General features: G+C 39.5%; 1 protein-coding gene across 12 annotated transcripts in view; it reads right to left on the bottom strand.

Annotated features, from left to right (window-relative positions):
* S100PBP (S100P binding protein) overlaps positions 1-12,349 on the bottom strand; it is a 41,048-nt gene that overhangs the window by 19,860 nt on the left and 8,839 nt on the right. For 10 of the 12 annotated variants that reach the window (XM_021095819.1, XM_013999127.2, XM_021095827.1 and 7 more), the window contains 3 exons: positions 11,091-11,929; positions 10,244-10,332; positions 8,625-8,728 (listed from right to left, as the gene is read on the bottom strand). In XM_021095819.1, the coding sequence (XP_020951478.1) occupies positions 8,625-8,728; positions 10,244-10,332; positions 11,091-11,927 (1,030 nt within the window). In that variant the 5' untranslated portion in view covers positions 11,928-11,929. Of the gene's footprint in view, positions 1-4,631; positions 4,660-8,624; positions 8,729-10,243; positions 10,333-11,090; positions 11,930-12,349 lie in introns of all 12 variants that reach the window. The other 2 variants (XM_021095829.1, XM_021095828.1) reach the window with 2 other exon arrangements.

Raw genomic sequence — 12,349 nt, 5'->3', positions numbered from 1 at the left:
TCCCAGAAAGCAGAATGAAGAGAGAGGCAGAAAAGGGAGAGAAAAGACAAGAGACCTAGAAGACTAATCCTTGGAAGTTCAATATCCAACTATTAGGAATTTCTTAGAATAGATTATACTGGGAAGAAACAACTATCAAAGAAATATAAGAAATTATATTCAAAGGAATCCAAATTTAAAAGGCCCACTGAATATCCAGTATAAAGAATGGAAGGAAAAAGAAAAAGAAAGATCTGCAATGATATATCTGCAACAGTATTGTACTTATTATTTCAGTAATAAGTACAAATTATTTAAATACAATGGATAGAGAAAATTCTAAGAACTTCCAGAGAGAAAAAGACAGGTTACATACAAAGGAAAAAAACTGAAACCAGACTTCTTTTTTTTTCTTTTCTTTTTACAGCCACACCTACAGCATATGGAAGTTCCCAGGCTAGGGGTCAAATGAGTGCTGCTACAGGCCTACACCACAGCCACAGCAACGCTGGATCCAAGCTGCCTCCACGACCTACACCACACCTTGCAGCAACACTGAATACTTAACCCACCGAGTGAAACCAGGGATCAAACCTGCATCCTCACCGACACTATGTCCAATTCTTAATCCACTGAGCCACAACAGGAACTCCAAAACCAGACTTCTTAAGGTCAACACTGGATGTATGCCTTCAAAGTTCTGAGGAAAGGCGTTCCCATTGTAGCACAGCAGAAATGAATCTAACTAGTATCCATGAGGATGTGGGTTCAATCCCTGGCCTTTGCTCAGTGGGTTAAGGATCCAATGTTGCCCCAAGCTGCAGTGGAGGTCGCAGATGCGGCTCAGATCGGGCACTGCTGTGGCTGTGGTGTAGGCCTGTAGCTGCAGCACTCATTTGACCCCTAGCCTGGGAACTTCCATATGCTGCAGGTGTGGCCTTGAAAAGCCAAAAACAAAAACAACAAAGTTCTGAGCAAAAACGATTTTTCAATTTAGAATTCTCCATCAAACCACTAATTAAGTATAAGGATAGAATAAAGACATTTTCCAATATGCAAGAGCTTCCAAAATGAATCTCTTATATACTTTTACTTAGAAATTCTTAGAGGATATTCTCCACTAAGACAGATCAATAAAGAGGGAGTTCCTCGGTGTCTCAGCAGATTAAGGATCCAGTGTTGTCACTGCCGTGGCTTAGGTCATTGCTATGGCATAGGTTCGATCCCTGGCCCAGGAACTTCCACATGCCTTGAATGCAGACACACACACACACACACACACACACACACACACAAGGAAGAAATAGAAACAGGATTTTACCCAGAAGGGCAGCAAAGGGAAATACTGGGATGTCAGCCCTGAGGCAGGCCTAGAGGAACAAACAGTACAGATTGGAGCAAAAGAACAGAAGGCTCTAGGAAGAAGGTCTCCAGAAAAAAATAAAACAGGAATTGACAGATTATTGGGTGTGTTTGAGCATTTGCAGGGAGAGAAAGGGGAACATTGATAAGGATATAAGTCACATTTGTAAAAAATTTAAAGATAAATTCATTTGTAGTTTTTAGAAAGTGAGGTAATTTTTGTAATTCAATGAATTGTATTATATTTATACTTGTACAACCAACATCACAACCTAATTTTAGAAAATTTCCATCCCAAAAGTGAGGTAATTAACAACCCCAGAAAAGCAAATAATTCAAGAAAGAAAAATGAAGCTATAAGTAGCATACTACTTGGCTTGCAGTAAACGATATTACTTAGTTGTAATACAAATAATGAATATTGATTTAACATTCATTAGGATAGCTACTACCAGAAAACAGGAAATAAGCATTGGTGGGGATGTAGAGAAACTGGAACCCTTGTGCATTGTTGGTGAGATTCTAAAATAGTGCAACCACTGTATTAAACAGTATGGAGACGCCTCAAAAAATTAAAATTAGGAGTTTCTTTATGGCACAGTGGGTTAAGGATTTGGTGTTGTCACTGCAGCCGCTGGGGTTGCTGCTGTGGCACAGGTTCGATCCCTGGCCCAGGAACTTCCAGATGCCATGGATGAGACCAGAAAAAAAAAATTAAAATAGAACTACCAGCAATCCTACTTTTGGGTACATATCCAAAAGAATTGAAAGCAGGGTCTTGAAGAGATATCTGTTAAACACATGTTCATAGCAGCACTATTTTGAACAGGCAAGAGGTGGAAGCAACCCAAGTGTCTATCAACGGATGAAAGGATAAGCTAAATATGGTATGTACATGCAGTGGAATATTATTTGGCCATAACAAGGAAGGAAATTTTGGCACATGTTACACCATGGATGAACGTGGAGGACATTATGCTAAGTTAAATAAACCGTCACAAAAAGACAAGTACTGTATGATTCCACATATATGAGGTATCTAAAGTAGTCAAATTCATAGAAACAAAGTAGAATGGTAGTTACCAGGGGCTTTGGGAGGTTGGAAGCCTAGTTATTTTCTAATGGGTATAGAATTTGAGATCTGCAAGATAAAGTTCTAGATATCTGTTTCACAACAATGTGAATAAACTGAACAAAACTGAACTGTACACTTAAAAATGGCTGGGAGTTCCCTGGTGGTGCAGTAGATTAAGAATCCAGTGTTGTCACTACTGTGGTGCAGGTTCCATCTCTGGCCTAGGAATTTCCACATGCCATGGGCACAGCCACCCCAAAAAATTTAAAAATCAAAACAACAAAACTGGGAATTCCCATCATGGCTCAACAGAAACGAATCTGACTAGCATCCATGGGGACACAGGTTCAATCCCTGGCCTTGCTCAGTGGGTTAAGGATCCAGTGTTGCCTGTGGTGTAGGTCGCAGATGCAGCTCGGATCTGGCATTGTTGTGGCTGTGGCACAGGCCAGTGGCTACAGCTCCAATTCAACCCAGTCTGAGAACCTCCATATACCGTGGGTGTGGCCCTAAAAAAAAAAAAAAGAAAGAAAGAAAAAACTAAAATCTTTATACAAGAACGCTAGCTAATAATTGTAGAAGAAATGGTATATTTAGAAAACAGACATTTTCGGAGTGCCTGTCGTGGTGCAGCGGAAATGAATCCGACTAGGAACCATGAGATTGCGGGTTCAATCCCTGGCCTTATTCAGTGGGTTAAGGATCCAGCATTGCCGTGAGCTGTGGTGTAGATCACAGACGTGGCTCAGATCCAGCATTGCTATGGCTGTGGTGTAGGCCGGCGGCTACAGCTCCGATTAGACCCCCTAGCCTGGGAACCTCCATATGCCGCAGGTGAGGCCCTAAAAAGACAAAAAGACAAGAAAAAAAGAAAACAAACATTTTCTATGCAACTCTCCATGTAGTAGCTGATTCAGGCAGAGATCAGTGAATGCTCAAATCATTAAGTGATCAATGTTGTCAAGGACAGGATATTCAAATGGTACCAAGACATCATTCCACAGATGATTTAGTAATTACAAAGGGGAAAATGCACCTTAGAATGAAGAGATGTGGCAATTAACTTTTTTTTTTTTGTCTTTTTGCTATTTCTTGGGCCACTCCCGTGGCATATGGAGGTTCCCAGGCTAGGGGTCCAATCGGAGCTGTAGTCTCCGGCCTACGCCAGAGCCACAGCAATGCGGGATCCGAGCCGAGTCTGCGACCTACACCACAGCTCACGGCAATGCTGGATCATTAACCCACTCAGCAAGGCCAGGGATTGAACCCACTAACTCATGGTTCCTAGTCGGATTCGTTAACCACTGCGCCACGACGAGAACTCCAGGCAGTTAACTTTTTTTTTTTTTTTTTTTTTTTGTCTTTTTGCCTTTTCTAGGGCTGCTCCTGCAGCATATGGAGGTTCCCAGGCTAGGGGTCCAATCGGAGCTGTAGCTGCCAGCCTACGCCACAGCCACAGCAACACAGGATTCCAGCTCCACAGCTCATGGCAACGCCCGATCCTTAACCCACTGAGCAAGGCCAGGGATTGAACCCGCAACCTTGTGGTTCCTAGTCTGATTCGTTAACCACTGAGCCACAATGGGATCTCCAGGCAGTTAACTTTTTAACAGAGTGATCAAATTTAGCATCACTACTAGTGGAATAATCTGTCATCAGGTGGTGCCTCCTAACTTGATCCGGGGTGAATACACAATGGTACCTATGAATTATTCCATCTTTTATGAAATGCTTAGTCTGAATCTAATTCCTCCTCTAGATCCAACTTCCAGTTTACAGGAAATACAGGGGATGGAGGAACAAGTTAAACACCACTACAAGGAAACAATCAGACATAATTCAGAATGTGAGACAATCTACAAAACAGGTGACCTAGATTAAGAGAGACCAAGGAGACAATAATTCCTTAGTCTCTCTTAATGTATTACAAGATAACACATATACCTTGATTAGATCCTGTTTAAACAATTTACAAGAAGACACTTTTGGGAAAACTGGGGAAATTGGAATATGGACTACATATTAAATGATTTTTAAAAATTATGATTAAATGTGAATTGCCAATAAACATATAAAAAATGTTCAACCTCACTAATTATTAAAGCAAAATGTGAAAATTTACCTAACAAATCGGTGGCAAAAATCAATACAATTTTGGAGGGCAGGACAATCTGGTAACATGTAATAAAAGTTTTAAAAATGTTTAATACTTTACCCAGCAATTCCACTTCTAGGCATTCATCCTATAGAAATAAGAGTTGGACATAAACATTTATGGACCAGAATTTCACTGAAGCATTACTAATGAAAAGGGATATACATATATATATGTGTGTGTGTATATATATATATACACACACACATATATATAAAACCTAATTATCCAAGATTGAATAATAAAGTATGATACTTTGTAATGATTAAAAATCTTAATTTGAGGTATTTAACATGGAAAGGTCCCTAAATACATTAAGTAAATGGAAGAGAGTAGTTATTTTTTGTGATCCTAGGGCAGAACTAGAAACTACCACTCGAAATTAAAAGGAAGCACGCTTTGGCTCGATGTAAGACTAACTTTCTAACAAGTAGAATTTTCTAAGCAACGAAAGGCCTACTTCATGAGGTAGAGTTTAGAACTCTAGTGGGGGGGGGAAATCTAAGCAAAGACTGAATAGTCACTTGGCAAAGATATATGGAACAGATTTAAGAAGATCTTAACAGTCTCTTTCTACTCTAAGGATTTATAATCCCATATAAAGTTCTCTATTAGCTCGGATGTCAGGAAGGAAGTGGTTGATATTTCTTTGTAAAGACTTATGTGGTACCAAAAAGACATATCTACATAAGAATAATGGGGTTAAAGGATGATTTACATTTTTGCATTCTATATCAATTGTATACACATTACTTGACAAGGTGAAAAAAGACAATTAACCTAATGGAGAAAATTCAAATTGAATTGAGAGGAACTAATTTTGAACATGTCCCCTATTAATTTCTCTGTATCTAACAAGGACCCTGAGGAGTCAACACTTTTCCAAAGTGAAACAGCACTAAACATCTCAAAAAGAAGAGCAGGAGGCACTGTGCTCCTTCTTTTTGCTTTTGGCTACCCTGTAATTCATACATAAAGAAAAAAGAGATGAAGAATATAGCCACATCCCACCTGCAATATGGTATATAAAATCTTTAAATTTTATATGTATGAACACTGGGCAGTGGAAAGTGACACAGAACTTAAGTATCACACTAGGTTCCTGGAAGACAGAAAAGAAAATTTTAGAGGAACTGGTAATGTTGAAAATTCTTAGATGTCAAAAAGGAATCCCCAAAAAGATGCACTTAAAAAAAAAAGCAACCTGTTACGGAAATTTTCAAATATACACAGAAGTAGCGAAGAGTATAATGAGCTCACTCCCCATCACCCAGCTTCATTTATTAACATTTTTGTAAATTTGTTTTCTCTAATTTTCCAGGTTGGGTTTTTCTGGTTTGTTTTTAGATTTAAAAATAAACACCTGGGAGTTCCCGTCGTGGTGCAGTGGTTAACGAATCCGACTAGGAACCATGAGGTTGTGGGTTCGGTCCCTGCCCTTGCTCAGTGGGTTAACGATCCGGCGTTGCCATGAGCTGTGGTGTAGGTTGCAGATGTGGCTCGGATCCCGCGTTGCTGTGGCTCTGGCGTAGGCCAGTGACTACAGCTCCGATTGGACCCCTAGCCTGGGAACCTCCATATGCCGCGGGAGCGGCCCAAAGAAATAGCAAAAAGACAAAAAAATTAAAAAATAAAAAAAAATAAACTCCTGACATCACACTATTTTACCTATAAAAACTTCAATATGAGACGATACACTTTCTTGCCAATAATAGTAAATATTCAATAAATATTAGCTGCTGGGGCTAGATACTATTCTATGCATTATACTATGACCTAAATGTGTAATTTTCATATAAATTAAGCTTCATTATAATCTCCATTTTATAAATGAGAAAACTTAGTTTTTTATTGGCTCAAGGTCACAACACCAGATAGCAGTGGTGCTAGGATATGTACCCAGAAGTTGAGTCTAGACCAGACTTTGTTCTCCCTTTACCTAGAGTAAGTAAGCTGACTTCCCTCTATACTAGTTACTCTAACTGTTCCTTAGGGGATATAGATTGTTATGATAAAATGGAAGAGGGACTGATGAATGAGGAAGGGACTGAAAAAGAAGCGATGATATGACCAGTTTTCATTGCTTTTCTTATGAAATTTTCTTTTCTAACTGTCCCAAGTGAGAAAGGAAAATGTGACAGGATATCATCACTGTCAACTGCCTAAGATATAAAACAAAGTTACTTCATAGAGGAAAAGTAACGATCAAGTCTCTTCCACAGAGGCTGAAGACAAACAAACTTTTAAAAATTTGCCCCTCCAATGATGGCAGGGATAGGGTGGGGGTGTCTCTAGTTCCACAAGTCCTTTAAAATAATTTAATAAAATAGTTCAAGCAAAGGGATCTCATAAGCAGAGGGCTGAGCAATCAGTATGAGTAGTATTTGACTGCCTCCATGAAATTTTCGAGTAAAAAATAAAAGAACCTGGAATAAAAAATTCTTCTGGCTGATATCTCAGAGTTCTAAACCTTTCACTCATAGCCTTACGAAACAAAAAAGAAAACATCTGAATAATTCAAGATGTGTCAAAGAAAGAGGAGTTCTCCTTTGATCTTTGGCCAAAAATTCTTCTAAAACCCTCCCTACTGATTTACAATAGATCTTAGAGTAACTGAACTAAATTATCTTCTCTGTGGAGCCTACGGAGGGCATCCTCCTTCCCTATCATCCACTCTCCCCGGACACAAACAGAAGGGCTCCTTCCCTGCTCCCACTGCACTTTATACATAATTCTGCCAGAGCATTAGTCAATACTGCAGTGTAATTACCTTTCCTCTCTGGACTATCAATTCCCAGAGGTCCAAGACTCTACCTTACTTCTCTTTACCTTTCCAATTCCTAATCTTCAAACCGAGCATCACTGCAAGTACTCAAGAAAGGTTTGCTGAATGAATAGAGAAAGAAGCTAAAGGTAACAGAATATGAAGTTATTTTTATGAGAAGGAATTTTTTATCAATATTTTCTAACCTCTACAACTGCAGTACAGCTCACAAGTTTCCCTTCAGGGGTTTTCCCCATCAGCCAATAGTTCAGGATAAATAATAACATGGACTATAGTCTCTTGAGGGCTGGAGAAAGAATCTAGCCATTTTGTTTGTAATAGCTATTAGTGAACCAGGGAAAACTCAGACTGAAGGAACTGGAAGGTCGTCAAAACCTTTCAAGAGCTTTAATTCAGATGCCAAGATGCAAGATGGTACTTGAAATGCCCTCCTCTACATTTATTTTTTGTCTTTTTTTTTGCTACTTCTTGGGCGGCTCCCACGGCATATGGAGGTTCCCAGGCTAGGGGTCGAATCGGAGCTGTAGCCACTAGCCTACGCCAGAGCCACAGCAACTTGGGATCCAAGCCGCGTCTGCAACCTACACCACAGCTCACGGCAATGCCGGATCATTAACCCACTGAGCAAGGCGAGGGATCAAACCCGCAACCTCATGGTTCCTAGTCGGATTTGTTAACCACTGCGCCACGACAGGAACTCCCCTCCTCTACATTTAAATGCTGAAGGCAACAGGGAAAATAATTTCAAATAAAAAAATAGTGATTACTAAGCAGTGCCTAGTCATCCACTTCTACTATTTTTCAGACAAAAAAATCTGAAGCAAAAAAGGTCTAATTACAGCCTTCAACTATATAACCAGTCTGGTTATACTTTTCATGTACTAGTATGAGTCTCCTTTGACCCCTCTCTGATACTGATTAGCCAAACCATCTTGATGATTATCTGGTTAGGCTATCCCTTGAGGTGAATATCTTGGGGTAAAGGAAGTTATCTTTCTCACCAATTTAAGAAAATTCGGAGTTCCCATTGTGGCTCAGCAAAAACAAATCTGACTAGGATCCATGAGGATGCAGGTTCCATCCCTGGCCTCTCGAAGTGGGTTAAGGATCCAGCATTGCCACGAGCTGTGGTGTAAGTCACAGACATGGCTTGGATCTGGCATTGCTGTGGCTATGGTGTAGGCTGGTGGCTACAGCTCCAATTCCACCCCTAGAAAAAAAAAGTCCTACCACATCTTTTACATGCAATTCTTTGGTTACTATGTTACCTTGGTTGGAGTCCACTGGGTCTTCTATATGAGCTATGACATTCCGGAGATAACTTTGCTTCTGCTTTTCTAGATCTGATGGTGAAGACGTCGGAACATTAGTCCTTGAACAAAGCAAACCAGAAGGAAGAAAAACAATCCGTTAGAACCATCAGTACAGTGCTTTGTACACAGAAGTCATACTGCTGATGGGTGAGAAGACCTAACTCTCAGAAGCAAAATACTCTCTAAGATCCCATGACAAAAAGACACTGTTATTCACATAGTATGAAGCTGAAATCAAGTATGAACTTGAGAGAAAAAAGAAACAGCTACAACCTCTTGATAAGAAACAAAGTGGGAGTTCCCGTCCTGGTGCAGCGGAAACAAATCCAGCTAGGAACCATGAGGTTGTGGGTTCGATACCTGGCTTCACTCAGTGGGTTGAGGATCCGGTGTTGCTGTGAGCTGTGGTGTACGTCACAGACACAGCTCGGATCTGGCATTTCTGTGGCTGTGGTGTAGGCTGGCAGCTGTAGATGTGAATAGACCCCTAGCCTGGAAACCTCCATATGCCACAGGTGTGGCCCTAAAAAGACAAAAAAAAAAAAAAAAAGAAGCAAAGTAAAGACTACCTACTCCATAGAGAAAGCATCTGTTGAGTAATTCAAGGTTAGTTAGGAAATAAGCTCTAACTTCAGAGTCACAGAAAAACTGAATAGGATAAAAGACCAAAGAGAACCAGCTGGATCTGGCAATTAAAACACTGATGACCTTGACGAGAACAATTTCTGGTCCTTGCTTATACCGATTACACTGTACCGAGGAGTCTGTGGATGAGATAGTGTATTTATTACTGTTCCAAATGGCCTGACTTGTGTACTCTGGTATAACTTCCATTGTAAGCAATTCACAAAGTTCCCTTAGGTAACCAAAAGAAAAAAAAAAAACACCACCAGAAAACAGATTAGAGGTGTTAGTCAAGGAGGACTTTAGCCCTATCTACAATATTGAAAAAAATTTAAAGCTAAATAAACTTAATATTGTGTAATCAAAAAAAAAAAATTTTTTTTAACTCATTGTAAGGAAACCAATCTGACTCAACCTAAAAATACAGCCTTGCTAATTGAAAAGGGCCATGGAGAGACACTGCCATCTCCTGGCAACGAGAGAAGAGACTGAAAAGGTGACCCAAATCTGCAACCTCTATAAAATTTTTTCCCCAAGGACAGTCATAAGCAAGTTGAGAGAGATGAGTAAATGTTTTTCTACATAGCTATATCTTAACATTTTTGTCAAAATTATTCTAACTTCCTATGATATCTATGATCAGGCTTCCCTCACACACAGGAAAAGAAATCATACATTTATACAGTGCTTTCACTAATATGTCTTTTTCCTCTTCAAAATAACCCCAAGACAGCAGAGAAGGCATCATTAGCTTCATTTTACTGACAAAGAAACTGAGTTCAGAGAATATTTGACTTGTCCAAGGTCACACAGTTACTGCTAGTTCCAGAACTTCAAGTATGCTTACCCCTGATGCAGAGTTTTTTCCCCACACTAAGGAGGAACTCAGGAAAGGAAGAAAGTAATTGAAGAGAACAAAGAGAAACCAGAATATTTCACTATACTGTTACCTTGTTTTGGCTTGCAGAACAGGAATGACTTTGCCTAGTCTTTTCTCATGGACCTTCAGCTTCCCAGAATCCTTGTCAAGAACATCCTTCTTTTATTCAGAGCAGAAGGAATGAAGAAGGAAAGATGGCCCTTAGTTATAAGAAAACTGAAAACATTATTTATGGAAATATTCTTGAACTAAAGTCTACCTAAACATACTTGTGAACCCTCTGTGTACCAGACACTAAAGTAGGTGCTTTCAATCAGATAGCGGTGGTAATCCCAAGAAAAAAACAAAAAAGAAACTCTAAGCAGTATGGACAATTATATCCACTTGACAGATAGGCAATCAGGCTCAAAGACATTATGTAAACTGCGCAAGGTTTTCCACCTCTTCAGTGGCTGACTCAGAACTGGTTTATCTAACATGCACAGCATGGCAATTCAAGATTAAGACTTAGCTTGAAACCCCCAAAAAAGGAGAAATAATAGCAAAATTATTATTATCTTAGTTTTATCCAATAAATGATTCACTTAATATTATGTACCAGTTACTATAAATATTTAATTAACTTTTACTGTGAAGTATTATTTAGCCCATTTTATAGGTAAGAAATCGTGAAGAGGACTTCCCTGGCCTAGTGGTTAAGGACTTGGCATTGTCACTGCTGTGGCTCTGGTTTGATCCCTGACCCAGAAACTTATACTGCAGGGAGGGAAAAAAAAAAAATTGTGAGAAGCTAAATAATTTGCCCAGGATCACAGTACTAGTCAGGATACAAACTTCAATTTATCTAACACAAAGCTGCTATATGGCTTCTGAATGAAAATAATTTCATTCCTCTGTCTTTACAAAAATATACTTACTTTGTTTGATGAACTGGAAACAACCGGAAACTTCACTTCAAGATTTGGTTTATGTGACCTGTTTCTCCAGGATGACCCCAAATTAGGAGTCTCTGAATGGTCCAAGATCTGAGAGGATGCAGGTGTGGGTTTCTTATTGTCAGGTATATTTTTATCAGAGACAGTTTGTTGAAAGTTATTGTTTGAAGAAGGGAATGGGGGCCCATTATAGGCAGAGTTACTGGGGCTGATCCCTTCAGATTCTGTGCAAAGTGTGTTCTCCTTTGGACTAAGACCATCTTCTCTCATCTCTTCTCCAAGGGAGGAGGGTTTTTCAATATCTTTGGATGTATCAGTCTTGTCCTTATCAAGTACAACATCACAAACTCTTGGATCAAATGGTGCAACTGTTACTTTTATAAGATTCTTTTCTAGTGCAAAGCGTCGGTTCAATGGTTTAGGAGTTGGTCCATGACCAACTGATGTACTTAGTTGAGGTAGTTTGAAGAGGCCAGGGGTCTCAGTAACTGGTCCCAAGTTGTACAATGAATTTTTCTCGTGGGGAGTGTCAAGTAGAATTTGACTCCCTTTACCTCCCTTCTCAACATTCCTGTTGTCACCATTAAGCAACCCTCTTTCCTTAGAAAGGTGCTCATTTGATAGGTCATCATCTTTCAAGAGCTCCTGAATCTCTTCCTCCGTGAAACTGAAATGGCCATCATCTTCTCCCTCAGACAGCTCCAGCAAGGAGTCATCCAATCCATCTTCATCCAAGGAACCCCAAGAAAATGGGGCACTGTCTTTAGGCAAGAGAGAGGCACCAGAAGACTGTTCAGAGGGCACTAGTGAGCACGTCATACCTGGAGAAATAAGAGGCAGTTTTGCTGAGGAAGAGGAAATATCTTTATATCAACTCCAATCTGCTCTAGAAAGTGCTGATGTCTTAGTATTTCGAATTCTTTGCCCTGTGACTTGTTAACATGAGATATAGTTTTAAGATATTTAACCTTACCAGATTCATGGGAACGATATAACAATGAGATACTTTTTCCTTATCAAATTGAGAAAAATTAAGATGACACAATAATCTAGGTTGGTAAAAATGTAAGAAACAAGTATCCTCATACACTGTCAGTGAGAGTATAAGTCAGTACAGTATTTTGCGGAGAGTAATTTGGTAATAGCAATTTCACTTCTAGAAATTTATCTTGCAGAAGTACCTGTACAAAGTCACAAGGATAGATTTACAAGGATGTTCAAAGCATCATTATTCAAAATAT

Source organism: Sus scrofa, chromosome 6 (assembly GCF_000003025.6).
Source record: "Sus scrofa isolate TJ Tabasco breed Duroc chromosome 6, Sscrofa11.1, whole genome shotgun sequence".
Lineage (NCBI taxonomy): Eukaryota > Metazoa > Chordata > Mammalia > Artiodactyla > Suidae > Sus > Sus scrofa.
This window is presented reverse-complemented; position numbering and strand designations above follow the sequence as displayed.